Source organism: Capra hircus, chromosome 29, assembly GCF_001704415.2.
Source record: "Capra hircus breed San Clemente chromosome 29, ASM170441v1, whole genome shotgun sequence".
Classification (NCBI taxonomy): Eukaryota; Metazoa; Chordata; class Mammalia; order Artiodactyla; family Bovidae; genus Capra; species Capra hircus.
In genome coordinates, this window is record NC_030836.1 from 23,931,544 (window position 1) to 23,949,148 (window position 17,605).

Here is a 17,605-nt window from a genome sequence, read left to right on the forward strand (position 1 = left end):
AAGTCCTGTATGTATGGCTTCTCAATTTAAAATGATCATGTGAGATGATCAATTTTAATGATCTTAAATGTAAAGATCATGTGAGATTCTGGTAGTAACACAACCTTGAACAAATTATATGTGCTAAGAATTGTTTTGATAGGAAACAGAAGAAATACTGTGTGACATAAGGCAATATTTCATATTCGTCCACAGTATATAACTTAGCAAAATATAAAATGGACAGTCTTTTTGAATGAACTATATCCATATTTCCTATGATCCAAGGAGAGGTGGTTACACTGTATATCAGCTAAGAGGAATTAAGGCATGAGAAATTATATTAATAAAAATTCTTAAGTGATTCCAGATCTACAAGTGAAAAGACAGCACTGGGAATTTTCAGCTGGAACTTCTTAATGTACATCAAAAGGACTTAAAGATACTCTATCTGGTATGAAATCCTCTAGTTACTGAAATATAGCTACAAGGGTCCAGGAGAGAGATTTGGAAATAAGTCCAAACTGGATTTCCCAGATGACTGAACCGAGAGCACTCAGATGTACTATCTTCTAGGAGTCTCAGTAACTTACCAGTCTGAAAAATCCAATACAATTTCCCTATCAAAAGCATTAAAGGTTCATGGCATTGAAACTGATGGGGTGATTTAAAATGACAAACATGGGCAAAGAAAAACTCCTTTAAAGAAAATATTCTAGACACAATAAAATTAATTTTAATGAGGAAAACGATGTATGTCCGTTTCTTTTAAATAAATGCATCCTGGACTTAAAATAATTTATTACTTATAACAGTTACTTGCAATCCTACGCAACTACCCAAGGAACAACAAAAAGCACAACCAACGATAACAAGTCATTAGTGAAGAAATGACATGACATTGCTTTAAAAGACTCCAAATAATTACAATTACTATTAATCAGCAAACCTCCAACTCGGCAATCCTGCAAAACTGACTCAACAAAATATATACATGTTATTAAATATTCCTGATTGTTTTAAATAGGTGTTTCAAGGAACACAGTCTTCAGGCTTCCATAAAAAAAATCAATCTTCTGAGGAAGGATTCAAAAGGGAATTTTTCTTTTGTTGGTTTTAAGAAAGGAAAAAAAAGGTAGTGACATCTAAAATTGACAGATAAACATCGAAAATTTCCAATAATGTTTAAACTCCAACATTTGTTAGCTATTTTCACTTTTACTAAATTAAAAAATTACACTTTGCTTTTTTATAATCTATAATAGATGATAAAATGTATCTATTATACCAGGTACAGCTAGAAATCTACTTATAGTTTATATAAACATTACCATTATAAAAATTAAAACCAACCAAGTTCAAGTATCTAATCTGACTTAGGAAATTCTATCATTGATTTCAAATGTAAAAAAGTTTTGCCATAACTGTGAGAATTATCTACAACTAACTTTATACCAAAGAATTATTCTTTGCCTAAACTAATGACAGGACTGCTAATTAAAACGCTAATTTCTCCTTCACAATTAAAAGGCAAACATAAATTTATTTCTTCCTATTTAAAAGTTGCTCTTGAGAAGCCTAAAATCATTAGCAATTTTTCCCATTGTCCCATTTTAAGCAAAAGTAATCTCATAATAAAGATTAATAATGATCTTAAGTAGAATTTACAGTAATTCTGATACTTCTATAATCTTTTCAACGTAAGATGAGCTATCAAGTACCAAAAAGATCTAAAAAGCAGTTCTCAAAAAAAAGAAAAAGGCAGTTCTACCACAGCATGTGTGCTAAGAACCAGTTTCACTCTATCTTTCCTTCAGCATGGACTTGGCACATCTGTGCTCTTTTCTAACCTTGAGCATTTCTTCGTGTATCCCATAATGCCCGTAGGAGCTGAAATAAACACCATCCTCATCCTCCGGGAGGTCTGCAATGGCAGTGGTAGATGACGGGCAGGCTCTGACATCTGCGTTCATCACAAAATCCTGAGCAAATTGTCTGTAATCAATTTGAAATACACCCTTGAGACAAGTTTATTGGACCATGAAAAAAGGAAAGGCTAGAGGCTGAGAGGCAGAGGTAGGAGGGGAGTGTGGAGTGTGATGAGCCTCTAAATCACGCCCTATCTTAAGCAACAAAAAGCTCCCCCTGCTGGATTTTAAGCAATGGGCATATTCAAACCCAGTTGGAAGTAGCCAACTGCAAATTATGGCTGTTGATACCTTTCGACCAACAAAATAAGCATACTATGACTCTATTCACTTTTCTACTGTTTCAAAATCTTATTATATCGTGGAAAGGTTATATGAGCAGAAAGCAGATCCAAACTGGAAATTATTTACACACACCAACACCATCCACTCAGCCTCTAAAACTCAGTTCCCTCTCTGATCACAACACATCAGGAACCTATAACGTATACATGGGAAAGAAGTGTAAAGAGGCAGATAGAGTTGTTGGTTACTAGGTTACTCAGCATAAAATATCAGAAAAGGGGAAGGGAAACTACAATTCACTTGACTATTTTTCCTGCTGGACATTCTGGCAAACCATCAAATGGGTACTCAGGCAGTAGCAGCCAACTTACAAATCTAACAGGTTAAGCTGGAGGTATATATATACTTGACAGAAAGGCAGAATCTCAGACTCTATCTATTCAAGGCCTCCTGAATCAGAATCTGTAATTTATTGCATTACCCAGGTGATCTGTATACACGTAAAATTCTGACAAGTACTAAGCCAGCAGAATGCTTATTTACGCACTGTAGAAAACCATCTTATGGAGCCAGTTTTCTGATTACATATTTCACCATAATTATCATTTGATTCTTTAAAAGCAAATATCTCAACTGTGTATTTTCCCCAAGTCTAAAAGTATTCATCCTTATACTTTAAAAAGCCTAGGAGAAGAAAAGTAAAGTGGAGAAAGCTATTAGAAAGAAGGTAATTCAAAAGAAGGTAGCATTAAGGAACAAAAGCACTCAAGAGGAAAACACTCCCGAGAACAATTACCATTAATATAAAGTAATTATATAGAAGTATATGAGACCAGAATTTTATGTTAATTAGTTATAGCCACAATGTACAAAAATACTGCATATCCTCAATATTACTAAAATTAAGTATCTATACTGTGCTTTCTAGTACATGAAATATTTTACTGTATTCCACCTTGAACTGTATTATTTGAGGGCTCTAAACCATTAATTTTCTGTAAGATTGATAAATTACTTCATTTTCTGCAGGTCCTCACGTGCTCCAGCCAATGCAGCTTCAGCAGCTAGTGCCCTGGCTTCCATGTGTTTCAATTTTTCAACAAGAGATGCATTTTCACTGAGCCCATTGGGATATGAGAATGGGACTGACAGCGGTTCATAAAGATCTTCTACATCTAAAAAAAATGAATGGACATTATTTTCAGGCCATCTTATATGTGCACATCTTATATGTGCAACAACGAAGCACATATACATGTGTTACAAATAAATATATACTAAGTGCCTATTATGCAGCCAACTGAGAAAAATCAGTACAAGTACATTTAATTAAATATTTAATATCCAAATTATTTTGAGTTTATAAAGAACATGCTATTAGTCTAAGTTTTTCACCAGTTGGCTAAACTGAACACACAAACAAACAGTAATTGTGCTGAATCAAACCCAGGACAAAGCAAAAAAGTAGAAGGAAAAAAATGCTAATATTTATTGATTGGGTATCTTTCAAATTCATGTATCACATCTCACTTCATCTTCAAAACAAACCTAAAATATAAACATTTATCCCTCTTTTAAGACATGGGAAAAATAAATTTCAGAGAAATTGACTAGCCCAAAGTCATACAGCTGTTTAATGAGTGAACTATGATTCAAACCCATGCCTGCCTTTCTAGCCCATGTCCTGCCATCACAGAAGGCCATCTCTAGTCTCTGGGTCTTTACCTATAGAAAAACAGGTATTACATTTATTTAGCTATTCCTTAAGGACAGCATGGGGGTTAAGGAATTTTCTACATTCACTAAGTTTTTCATCTTGGGTAAGGTGGTATGCAATCCATACACTGTCTTAGTGCTGATATTGTTAAATATCCTAATTCCTAATATTATTAAAAATTGATTTAAATTTAATTTCACTATATGTAAATTAGTAACTTCTGCTATAGAAGTTAATGTATGTAAATCATTAATTCTGCAAACAGAAATTAATATACAGAGCTAGTGAGTTGTACAAAACTTCAATGTCCATTGACTAGTCTAATTAACGTTCACATCAACCTAAAGCAATAAAAACAGTACAGGTATTATACTGTCTCCTCAGAGCAGCACTGAGGGAAACAGGACTTTTTTCCCCCATTCAGTCTATACTTGCCACAATTCTTTAGAGCTGAGACAAAATACTATTCACAATAACATTATATAACTTAAAGACTAATGCCTAAATTGAACTTGTCATAAAAGCAGTGCAGGATAATCAGTCTGGCAGAATGCTGACTCTTCGCTATAAAAACTATAGCTTCATCTACTATTTAATTCATCCAAAATTAACAACAGCAACAAAACACTGCCAAACTGTTAAAGGATGGTGTACCATTTCTCTACGTCCTACTATAATTCTCATTGTGTATCTTGTCTTCAAAATTCTTTGAACTGTTTGCAAACCACCTTGTTAAAGAACTGAACAAAGAAATTGGCTTGTTTCAGCTAGTTTCTGTGATTTGCTTTCTGCTGCAATAGGTGAGTCACAATAAAAACTGTAAGTATTAATAATACAGTTTTCCCTTGGTATCTGCAAGGGCTCTGTTTCAGGACCTCCCTCAGATACCAAAACCCACAGATGCTCAAGCCCCTGTATAGAACGGCAATTTACACTTAGCACTTTAAATCATCTCTAGATTCCTTATAGTAACTAGTACAATATAAATGCTATACAAATAGTTGTAAATACAATGTAAGTAGTTGACACTGGACACCAAATTCAAGTTTTTTTTTTTAATTTTCTGGAATTTTTTTTCCTGAATATTTTTGATCCAAGGTTGGTTGAATCCAAAGATGCAGAACTCCTGCATACAACAGGCCAGTTGCACACAAATAATTATTAATTAAAGGTTAAGTGTATAGCTTTGAAATGAGAAAGGATTCAGTAAACATTAACATTCATACCTACAGTATATCGAAACAGTCCTAAACCACACTCAGGAAGAACTGCCACATCTACATTCTATCTGAGGAAGTTCAAATCACCTGGACACTCTATCTTGGCTGCTGGAACTACCACAAAAGATAGTTTATCACGAAGACCTAACAATTATGAGAATAATTCTCTCAAAATACATGAAGCCAAAGCTGACAGAATTAACGGTAAAAGCAAAAAATCCTCTAAACACAGTCAGGGATTCAAATACACCTCAATCAACAATTGACAGGGGCAGATTTTTAAAACTCCAAAAAGACATAAAAAATCTGAAGAAAAATACTAGCACGGTGACCCATTTATACAATAATGTGCCCCATAACTATCTTGAGACTTGTGAAGAATACTCATCAGTAATTTTGTAGAATGTCCCTCAATCTGGGACTGTCTGATGACTTTTTCATTACTGGAATGAGGTTATACACTTTTGGCAAGAACAACAGAGAAACAATGCTGTCTCCTCAGAGCATTACACAAAGGGGTTCATGATGTCAATATGGTTATTACTGGTGATGTTAACCTCGATCACTCGGTTGTGGTGGGGTCTGCTTGGTTTTTCCACAAAAGTTGACATCTCCTTTGTAACAGATTTCTTAGGGCAGATACTTTGAACTATGCAAATCCTATCTCACCCACCTAAGTTTTCACCCACTAATCTTAGCATCCATGGGTGGCTCGTCTCTGCAAGTTACTACTGCGGTACTTGCCTAATGCTGATTTTCTGTCTCTCTTCCTCAACATTTATTAATAGAAATTCTATGTCAAAGAAAGGCAATGCCAAAGAATGCTCAAACTACCGCACAATTGTACTCATCTCACATGCTCGTAAAGTACTGCTCAAAATTCTCCAAGCCAGGCTTCAGCAATACGTGAACCGTGAACTTCCTGATGTTCAAGCTGGTTTTAGAAAAGGCAGAAGAACCAGAGATCAAATTGCCAACATCCACTGGATCATGGAAAAAGGAAGACAGTTCCAGAAAAACATCTATTTCTGCTTCATTGACTATGCCAAAGCCTTTGACTGTGTGGATCACAATAAACTGTGGAAAATTCTGAGAGAGATGGGAATACTAGACTACCTGACCTGCCTCTTGAGAAACCTGTATACAGGTCAGGAAGCAACAGTTAGAACTGGACATGGAACAACAGACTGGTTCCAAATAGGAAAAGGAGTACATCAAGGCTGTATATTGTCACCCTGCTTATTTAACTTACATGCAGAGTACATCATGAGAAACGCTGGGCTGGAGGAAGCACAAACTGGAATCAAGATTGCTAGGAGAAATATCAATCACCTCAGATATGCAGATGACACCACCCTGATGGCAGAAATTGAAGAGGAACTAAAAAGCCTCTTGATGAAAGTGAAAGAGGAGAGTGAAAAAGTTGGCTTAAAGCTCAACATTCAGAAAACGAAGATCATGGCAACTGGTCCCATCACTTCATGGCAAATAGATGGGGAAACAGTGGAAACAGTGGCTGACTTTATTTTTCTGGGCTCCAAGATCACTGCAGATGGTGATTGCAGCCATGAAATTAAAAGATGCTTGCTCCTTTGAAAGGAAAGTTATGACCAACCTAGACAGCATTATTAAAAAGCAGAGATATTACTTTGCCAACAAAGGTCCATCTAGTCAAGGCTATGGTTTTTCCAGTGGTCCTGTATGGATGTGAGAGCTGGACTATAAAGAAGGCTGAACGCTGAAGAATTGATGCTTTTTGAACTGCGGTGTTGGAGAAGGCTCTTGAGAGTCCCTTGGACTGCAAGGAGATCCAACCAGTCCATCCTAAAGATCAGTCCTGGGTGTTCACTGGAGGGACTGATGTTGAAGCTGAAACTCCAATACTTTGGCTACCTGATGAGAAGAGCTGACTCATTGGAAAAGACCCTGATGCTGGGAAAGATTGAGGGCAGGAGGAGAAGGGGACGACAGAGGATGAGATGGTTGGATGGCATCACCGACTTGATGGACATGGGTTTGGGTGGGCTCCTGGAGTTGGTGATGGACAGGGAGGCCTGGCGTGCTGCAGTTCATGGGGTCACAAAGAGTCGGACACAACTGAGTGACTGAACTGAACGCTAAAGTGGAGCTACTTCTTCCCATTTGATTATTCATGTCAGTATGAATTCATGGACATTTATATTATCCTAAGGGTTAAAACCCAACACTGTCATTTTCTGTGTTAATCAAATTCTTTCATTAGTTTTGGCCATTAGGAGCTCCTTCATGTTGGTTTCCTGCATTCTTCAGGTAAGTCTCTTTTCACTTTTTCTTAGGTACTTCCTTACTTTCTGGAACAAGATGTCCCACATTTATCTTGTATTTTCCCTGCCTTATCACGGACTCAATCACCTCTCTCAGGACCCTTGGCATCTTATATTAATAAAGGATTGTAAATCAAGGTCTGGACATGAGGGATGCTCATTGCTACTGACATTTTTCTAGGCCCTTTCAGCAGAGCTAGACAGTATATAAATATGTATTATACTAATCCACACACATCTATACTTCTGTATCTGTCTATATGCACACACATCTGTATTTCTGTATCTATCTGTCTACATAAGAGATACTGTGAATTTGTACTTCTGATTCTAATCTCTCATCACAAGATTTATTTCATCCTTCAATTCATCCTCCTTCTCCAACAATGAGAAATCTGGCTCTTATCCATACCAACTTACTTTTTCCATTCTGGCATATGTGAAAATAGTGTCAGAATTGTTAATCCATACCCTCCAAGAAGGGCATCCCATGTGGCCAGTGGTAATGAATCTGCCCACCAATGCAGGAGACATGGGTTCAATCCCCAGGTTGGGAAGATCCCCTGGAGAAGGAAATGGCAACCCACTCCAGTATTCTTTTCTGGAAAATCCCATGGACAGAGGAGCCTGGCAGACTACAGACCATGGGGTCGTAGAGTTGGACATGACAGAGCAACTGAGTACACACATATATACACACATGCACCCTGCAAGAAACCCCTTTTCTTTCTGGATTACAGCAGTTCTTTTTATCTGCAGCCTCAGCACAACATCCAGTCAAGGTCTCACATAGTTCTCCTCCCCTCTCTCTGCAGTAGGGTTACACTATTCTTTTGTATTACAGTTCAGTTCACCTGTTAGTGCTTGCATTCCACCTCACACCAACATCACCCTCATACCCATTCAGACTCATCATAGCTGATTTAACTATATGAAAGCTACAAAAAACATGACTACAGTCCTGAGAGTCAGAGCTGTACAAAGATATGTTCAATGAAGGTGTCACTCCCTCATCTCTGTTACCTCAGTCTCTGCTCTCTTCTTTCCAGCCTTGTCCCACAAATCCAAGTAAGTAACCAATCGCAATTTCTAGTTATCCTTCCTATATTTCATTTGCAAAAATGAGCAGACCCATATGCATTTTCTCAAATCTCTCCTACACGAAGAGTATCATACTAGATATTCTTTTGAGCTTTGCCTTCTTCATTTGACACTACGTCTTGGAACTCCCCTAGCAGTCCAATGATTAAGACTCTGTGCTTCCAGCGCAGGGGGTGCAGGTTTGATCCCTGTTCAGGGAACTAAGATCCCACATGCCACAGAGAGCAACCAAAAGATTACAAAAAAGAAACGAAAACAACAAAAGAGACAGAATGCCCTGGACAGCATTCTGCACCAGCTCAGTTCATTCTTTTTAATACAGGATTACTGCTCTGTGGTATGGACGTGCCACAGTTTATTCAACCACTCTTCCATATACGGACAGTTAGGATGCTTTCAACATTGTGAAATTACAATGCTGCAATGAATAACCATGTTTTCTATGCATTTTCAGAGTGCTGGAGGTGTATCTTCAAGACCAATTCTTATGAGAGAAACTGCTAAGTTTAAAAGATCATGTCCAGGTTTGTTAGGTACTGCCAAATTTGATTCTACTAGCAGTGTATGACAGTGCCTCTCTCTCTCCACAGCCTTGTCAACAGACTGTGCTGTCATACTGTAAAAATCTTTACCAGTCTAAGAAGTGAGAAATGGTAACTTGCTGTTGGGTTATTTTTATACCTTTTTTTGGTCTACAGTCCAACCACGTATCTTTCCCCATTGTTCCATCAATTGTTTGATCCTCTGTCCCTTAATTTTTAAGAGGCCTTTTACATGAAAAGGATATTAACCCCTTGTGGAATATGTTTCAGATACTATACCATACTTAAAAAAAAAACATTGACTAAACTCCATTTTATTCACTCAGATTTCATTACTCTTTCCCTAAAGTCCCCTTTCTGTCCCAAAATTTCACCCAGGACACTACACGTGTTTAGCGCAACCCTTCTTGGCTATGACAGTTTTTCAGGCTTCCCTTGTTTTTAACAACATGGGCAGTTTTCAGGAGCACTGGCCAGACACTCTGTGCAATGTCCCTCACTTTGTGTCTGTCTGATGGCTTTTCATGGTTATACTCAGGTTACTGGTCTGGAGGGAAGACCACTGAAGTAAAGTGTTATTTTCATCACATTGTACAAAGGGCTCATACTACCAACATGACTTATTATTGACGACGCTAACCTTGATTACCTGGCTATGGTAGTGTTTGCCAGGTTTCTCCATCGTATAGTTACTTCTCCCCTCTTACACTATACATTCATTACCTATTGCTAACCTTGATTACCTGGCTATGGTAGTGTTTGCCAGGTTTCTCCATCGTATAGTTACTTCTCCCCTCTTACACTATACATTCATTACCTATTGCTAATCTTGATTACCTGGCTATGGTAGTGTTTGCCAGGTTTCTCCATCGTATAGTTACTTCTCCCCTCTTACACTATACATTCATTACCTATTTTCTTAGTCATCTTTTTAAATTTAGTTATCTTTATATCCTCAAAAGCCAAGATACAAAGCAGATGCTCAATAAATATTTACTGAAGGGCAGTGGAGGTAAAAAGGTCAGTCACCAAGCCAGGAGTCAAGGGGGATGAAGACCTTCTCTTCCATCTCTCTCCACCAACGGCCAGGAGCACAGATCCTTTGTGAGGCTTTTCTGTTGTGGCTGCAGGATCTTAGTTTCCCAACCAGAGACTGAACCTGTGCCCCTTGCAGTGGAAGCATGGAGTCCTGAAGAGGACCCACCAGGGAAACCTGCAGATCCTTTGAGAGATGCAAACAGTTCACTAGTGAGCACACCCAGTTCAAGGTCCACTTCCTTCCCTAGGCCCTTTAACTGTTCCAAATCTCAGTCATGACTTCTTCATCTAACTCCTTAGAATCTATTTACTGCTGCTGCTAAGTCACTTTAGTCATGTTCGACTCTGCAATGCCATAGACGGCAGTCCACCAGGCTCTTCCATCCCTGGGATTCTCCAGGCAAGCACGCTGGAATGGGTTGCCATTTCCTTCTCCACTGCATTAAAGTGAAAAGTCAAAGTGAAGTCGCTCAGTCGTGTCCAACTCTTTGCGACCCCATGGACTGCAGCCTACCAGGCTCCTCTATCCATGGGATTTTCCAGGCAAGAGTACTGGAGTGGGGTGCCATCGCCTTCTCCATCTATTTACTAGTAATAACAAATTCTCTGTCATTAAGCACTTATCCTGACAGGTAATGTGCTAATATGCATTATCTTTGCAACAATTTTGTAAGACAGGTGTCATTATCTCCTTTTTACAAATTAAAATTAAGGCTGAAAAAAGTTTCTATGCCTTTGGAAAGTAAAGAGTTCAATACTGGTCTGCACCCATCATAATCACCACACAGCACTCAGTATCTATTGATCTGAGTAACTGCTTTCTCTTCTGAACTGCCCTATTCTTCCTACTTCGCATGAAACTTACTACATTCCACCATATATTATTAATATAATACAGGACAGTCACTCAAATACAAAACATACCTAGTATTAGATTATGGGCTCTCTACAGGAAGGACTCATTTGTTAGGTTTGTACAGAATTTAACATACTACTTTTAACCTGTGAGTGTTCAATTTGAGCTTAGGATGTCATGAAGACCACCTAGTGGGCACTTCGTCATGTATCAAAGAGATCACTCTGGTCACTTCTGAGGAGAAAATAAAATTTAAGAGAGGTTATAAAAACAAGAGAATCAACCTAGGCCTCACCAAATTTTAGAATTAAAGTTGGAAATCTGGCCCAAGTTCTCATTTTACAGATGAAGACTTAAAAACAGAAAGTGTAAGTGCTTTGTCCAGGGTCACTTAGTCCCTGAATCATACTTTAAGGTTCTTACTACAGCATCACACTGCCACACAACTCCTGTTAATGGTAATTCTTAAGGAAAGGAGCGGTTCTCCACAGTTCTCACTTATCAGAGAACTGCTCAAATATATATTGTCAAACTGCTATCTGTGACAGTATGTGTCTATTTAGAACAGTCTTGCTGATCTAAAGACAGCAACCCTCTATGTCACCCAACTGGCACAGAAACATGAAAGAAAGTAATAAATTAAAAAATAACAATAATAAATCATGAACTCCAATAAATTAGATCCATAAAGGACGAATAAGAAGCCAAATGAATTTTCACAAGATTCCAGTTCAATAAGGAATGAACCAAAGCACAGAGCAAATAACTCAGAAAGAAAGCTACAGTCAAGAAATGAGTGAACCTGCCACAAGGCAGGCTTAAGAGTTAGTGTACATGGGTAAGCCCATGAGAATCTGCATGGAATCTGCTCTGCACCAAAACAACAGCTCTGAAAATTAGATATCTTAAGAAAAGTCAATCATCTGATGATGAGGTAAAAGCAGCAAATATTGCTACATTTACTTAAATCTAATCAATATTATATCTGACTTAAATTTTTAAATTTAGATTTAAAAGTTGTCAATTTGAGTTGCATTAAAAATTAGTCTGCCAACTAAAAATTACTCTCTTAAATTTTCCTATGTTTCCAAACATCTTGTACACAATGTTTATCCCAAGCTCATAGCCCTTTCTGGTAATTGTTAGTGTGACTCACTTTTCAAGTGACTTAACTTATCCTACTGAAACCAACTACCCAAAAGGTCTTTCGAGAATCAAGAAGGTAACATATCTCCTGTAAAACCTAACCACTATTCTGCTGTAACAAATGACTCTACTTTAAAGTAGATGCCGTATGTTCAGCTTACCAAATTGAAGTAAAAGGTCATCTTCTAATACTGGCTTTAAATATTCTTCTTTCTCCCAAGGCACTGGGTTGTATATGGAATTCATATATTCAACTGTAGGATTCTGGAAGTAAAATCAATTGCATATTTTTTCACTGTACATAATCACACAATCCCCTTACCAAAAGAAAATTAAAAAAGGAAAACATATCTACATTAATACACCATTGCTATTTAAAATGAATCTGTGTTAACCTGGCATTCCATTAACTTGTCTGAATGACTGCTTAATTGTTTCGGTGCACAGTTTTATACTGTTAGGATTTGGGGGAAATGGCAATATAAATATCAACTGACCAGAAGAAAGTATTTAAAAAAAGAGCAACCAAAGCACTTAAAAACCACACTAGAAATCAGAAATTTCTGATTTTACATAGACTGTCTTCTTTATCTGACACTGAATTACTTTGCCACAAAATACTGATTCATCTCTCACATGCAATTAAAACTCATACTTAAGTATGGTAAGTATGTATGGTACCACACATAAGTATGGTACTTATATATGTATGTAAGCACCATGTATTTACCTGGTGCTATGCATTGTGCTAGTTCCTAATGTCCAGGATTCCAATATGATGAGTGTCAAATTTAAAACACTTCCTTATATAGCAGCTCTTCATATTCTCTTAAAAATGGGTGCACTGATAATAACTGCAGTATTTCTTTAGGTTTTAAACGAAACTGTAAATTAAGCTACCATCTTACCTTAAGTCTAATAAAATTTATCAGTTTAATGTATCCATAAAATTCAAGTCCTAAAAGGGAAAAAAAAAGTCACTTATTTCAACATGAGTTTTGTTTCATTGACTTGCTCCAGAGATGCTTCTCTGGTGAGACAACAGCCATAGATGACAAATTTTTAAATGCCTTCCTTGCATTTCTACAAAACGGGAATTTTTAGAATTCTACTCTTCTCAGAAAAATACCAGTAAGGAAAATTAGGCCCTAGATTTTACCAAGTATTTGGCAGTTGACACGAGAGCCAAATTTCCTAATTTCCCAATTTTTATAGCATCTACCAAACTATCATTTTGCCAAGACACAGAGTATACAAAGTGTACTAGCTTTTACATTAAGTTAAATGATACAAATGAAAGAAACAATAAGGCCTGTATCTGTTCTTATCTTTTCAGAAATGAAGCAGCATTTAAAATAAGGGAGAGCAAATAGCATGTCCAACCAATTATTATTTGTCATGAGAAAGACTGTTATGAGAACATGTGCTGTGCTAAGTCACTTCTCATGTCTGACTCTGTGCAACCCGACGGACTGCAGCCTTCCAGGTTCCTCTGTCCGTGGGGTTCTCCAGGCAAGAATACTGGAGGGGGTTGCCATGCCCTCCCCCAGGGGATCTTCCCAACCCAGGGATTGAACATGCAGCTCCTGTGCCCCCTGCACTGCAGGCGGATTCTTCACCGCTGAGCCACCAGGAAAGCGCTGGCAAAAGACTGTTATGAGAACATACTGGTATACGAAAGTGTTTCATACGCATAACAACATACAAAACCCCTATTTGATAAGTGAAAACATAAAATTATATTAAGCATGATTCCAATTTTAAAAGGCACATTAGAAATATGAAAAAAAACAAACAATGAAACAGTACTTTATGTCTTACAAAAATAGTTGCAGTTGAACTTCTGGTTCACAAACATAACTGCATCATATGTGTATCCAAGACCTAAAATCTGCCCATTTGCTCTTCTTCAGTAATGTCCTTTCTAGTTATTAGTAAACACAGGGACCAAGAAGTCAATTCTCTACTGAATTAATTTTAGTACCATACTGTAGCTCTTCAATATTTATTTAAAGCAGAAGGCTCTAAGTATGTCTAGATCCAAGTCAGAACAGAATCATCATCTGAACCTCTGGCTACCACCTTAACTTTATCACTCCCTACTTCCATACTCTCTTACTGAACTCCTTATAAACTCAGTCTCCTATGCCCTGAAGCCTGTGTTGTGCTCTGAGCTGGTACACTGTCTTTTTTCATAATGATCTGCCTCCTTTTCCAAAGTCCACCTATACCCTTATTCTCCCTATTCTAATATTCCCCCCTTCTCTTAAAATGACTAAAATGCAATCACACGCCAAGAGTGTTTTTTTTCCCTTTCTAGCTGTGAAGCCAATTTAAGCTTAAATACAGTGACTCTTATCTAGAAGAATGACTTATTAATATTTCCTCAAAAACCACTTGCCAAAAATACCTTATTTTCATAAACTGTTACTATATGTTTCACTATATTAGACTTGTATAGAAAAAGAAGAGATGTGGAAAAACATAAAGTTTGAATTTGAATTTCATTACTAAAATTTTATTTATTCTAAAAAATACTTACCATGTTTATGAACCATGTTATCAATACTAAATTGATGCTCTGACTTACAATGTGAAAATGTTTCTTCAGCAGATGTAAATAACCTGAAAAATCAAGCAATAGCTTCATGGAATAGTCCCCTAACAACTCTAAGTACTGATTTCATACTTAATCAGATATAAACTTTTCCCCCTCACTCTGCAAGTTTCCAGTTTTACTTTCAATTAATAATAATAATAAAAACCACCTGTAAAGAGGATCCCAGCACTTCTAAAGAGAATTAGTACTTCTGAGTTCCATTTTACACCTAAAACAAACTGTCCTTTAAAGGTCAAGATTAATTTGCCAAACAATAGCAATGAATTTATCACAAAGCTTTTGAGAGAGAGAAATCCCTTTGATAATCTCTCTCTCAAGACATGAACATTCCCCATGTAAGACTCTTTTTTTCCTCAAAGTATCAACTCTTGTTTTCAGAGGCTCTGAACTGGCACAGCTCAAACATCTTTTAGAAATAAAGCATAAAATGTAATTTTATAACTGGCATATTTCCAAAGTGCCATATTTCAAAAAGTGGTCTTATCGTGCTCCACAAGGATTTGCATTACAGACACTGGGAGGCCCAAGCTTCTTTATTATGTTATCTGCAAAACTGAAGGATGCACAATGTTAGGAATTGACAACAGAGACACATCTTTATGCTTAGCACATAGGCAGCAGTTTTAAATAAACATTTACCACGATAGGTTATTTTTGTAGTATTTAAGCAGCCTACCACAAAGAAGTACCTCCCTGATGCTCAATAAATATTTTGTGACTAGAGTATATGCACACATCCCTTATTTACCCAAATGAGGCTACATGTGAAAACTGAAGAAATCAAGAGAAGCTAATATACCATCAATCAGCACCATGCCCAAATTCAGGGGGCACTAGTAAAATGTTTATTAAAGTAATACTAGTCAATGCCAATCAGTCCTCTTTCATCCCCACTTGCCCAGAGAAGCAGCCAAAGTCAAAGCTTGTTGAGAGGGAGAGGCAGAATTTTAAACGGAAAGAACACTATTTTGGATATAAGACAAACCACAGCTCTGCAACTCTGAACAAGTTACTGGTATTGCAATGTCTTTCTCACAAAGCAAAAAGACATCAATTTCCTTCACCTTCAACAGGTGGGGATCCTCTAGCAAAGATGATTCTTTAAATAGTTCAAATGGAACTATTTACACCTGAAAAGCTTTCTACTTGTCAAACAAATATAGAAAGGAAGAGCTGGAAGGATTCTGAGGGATTAATCTAGTTTAGTGACTCCCAAATTTGTTATTCTTTAGAATCACTTCGGATAGTGTCTTTGTTAAAAAGCAGATTCCTAGACACTAACCCTGATTTACAAGGGCGGAGGTGCAAAATTTAGCACGTTTTTTTTTTTTTCTTAAGAGTTTTAGGTGACAACCAGACTAGGGAACCACAGATCCAGTCCAGAACACTTTTTACACAAGGGGAAACTAAAGGCCGTCGAAGACCAATACTGTAACCTGGCTTCCAGTTCATGGCTCCTCCCTCTGGACAAACCCTCACTCCCAAACACGGGTTCCACATTTCCAGGGCAGCCACTCGGGTTACAGACTCCAGCTGAACCGACCACGAAAACCCACGTGGCTCGGCCACGCTGGGCCAGAGCCTGGCGCTGAGGTGGACGAACCTGTCACAGAAGAGGCAGGGGGTCTGCTGCTCGGCGTGGGGGAGATCCGCATCGTCCTCATCCTCCCAGCTGGCCTCATCTCCGCTGTCCGACAGGCCTGGAGGGTCCTCCTCCTCCGCGGCGCCTAGCACACGCAAACGGTCAGACGGCCTCGGACACCAGTGCTAAACGGGCGCACGAGGGGCAGGGAGGGGAGAAGGCTCTGGGCCCGGCCGGCCCTCCCCCAGCACCTCCCCGTCCCTCTCCGCTGGGCCCCTCCGCCCCAACCGGGGCGCAGGGCGAGAAAGGGGCTCTCACTGGCCCCACGGCGGCGCGGCCTGCACGTGGAGGGGTCGGGGTACCCACCGGTAGTGCCTGACGCTAACGAGCACATGGCTGGGGCGGCCCTGGGAGACCAGCGTGCCTCGGGGCGGGGAACGGCTGGAGCAGCGCGCGCGTAGCCGCCTCAGAGCAACGCCGGCCCGGGAATCCCGGAAGTAACGTGAGCGCGCAGCGGCGCGGTTGCTCGGGGAAACCTCGGGGACGCCAGGAAACGCGAGAGCGCGCGCGCCGGCTCGCGAGCACTTCCGGCCTCAGGTGCGCGGCGTCTTTCGCGTGAGCTGGGGTAGGCGGGGCGAGGGCGGGGTTCTGCCCCACCCCCCACCCCCTCCCCCCCGCCAAGGCAGGGAGGACGGCAGCGCGCGCCGAATGTGCGCGGAAGCCTGGGCCTTGCAGCTTGTAGGTAGTTTTTGTGTTCTCCTCGGGCTGCGGCAGGCATTAGCGTTGACGCCCTCGCCTACAGCCCAGAGCCAACAGCGGCTCCACAGCCCGCATCGCTCCCCTAGTCCATCCCTTATTCGAGGGAAGAGCGGCTAGTAGAGGGCGATCTGCTTGCAGCGCCCTCTGGTGGCGGAGGTCAAGCGCAGGCGAGAGCCTGGGACTCCACCCTGGTTTGGGCCCCGAGGCGCCTCTGGGGTGCGACTGGGGAAAGAGAACTGCAGAGACCATTGAATGGAATGTACCAGGGGCCAAAGCCTGAAGGGCTGTTTTAAGCAGTTTTGTCTGTGAAGTATATGTCCCAAGTTCTAGTACCAGATGTTAGCACTGGGCTTGGCACAAATTTATCCAGTTAAACTGACTGCTGTGGCCTGGCAGGCTCTAATTTTGCCTAACATCTCAACTCATGCCTCCTCCGTGGGCCCTGCAATCCAGGGACTTCCCTGGTGGCTCAGATGGTAAAGAGTCTGTCTACATGTGAGAGACCTGGGTTGGATCCCTGGGTCAGGAA

The 17,605-nt window shown here is 39.5% G+C and overlaps 1 protein-coding gene across 1 annotated transcript in view; it reads right to left on the reverse strand.

Moving 5' to 3' along the window:
• PRMT3 (protein arginine methyltransferase 3) overlaps positions 1 to 16,962 on the reverse strand; it is a 135,797-nt gene extending 118,835 nt beyond the window's left edge. The window contains exons 1-7 of the mRNA XM_018043427.1: positions 16,684 to 16,962; positions 16,339 to 16,462; positions 14,658 to 14,740; positions 13,024 to 13,073; positions 12,277 to 12,379; positions 3,208 to 3,367; positions 1,830 to 1,974 (exon numbers count right to left, since the gene is read on the reverse strand). Coding sequence (XP_017898916.1) covers positions 1,830 to 1,974; positions 3,208 to 3,367; positions 12,277 to 12,379; positions 13,024 to 13,073; positions 14,658 to 14,740; positions 16,339 to 16,462; positions 16,684 to 16,711 — 693 coding nt within the window. The 5' untranslated portion in view covers positions 16,712 to 16,962. The remainder of the gene's footprint in view (positions 1 to 1,829; positions 1,975 to 3,207; positions 3,368 to 12,276; positions 12,380 to 13,023; positions 13,074 to 14,657; positions 14,741 to 16,338; positions 16,463 to 16,683) is intronic.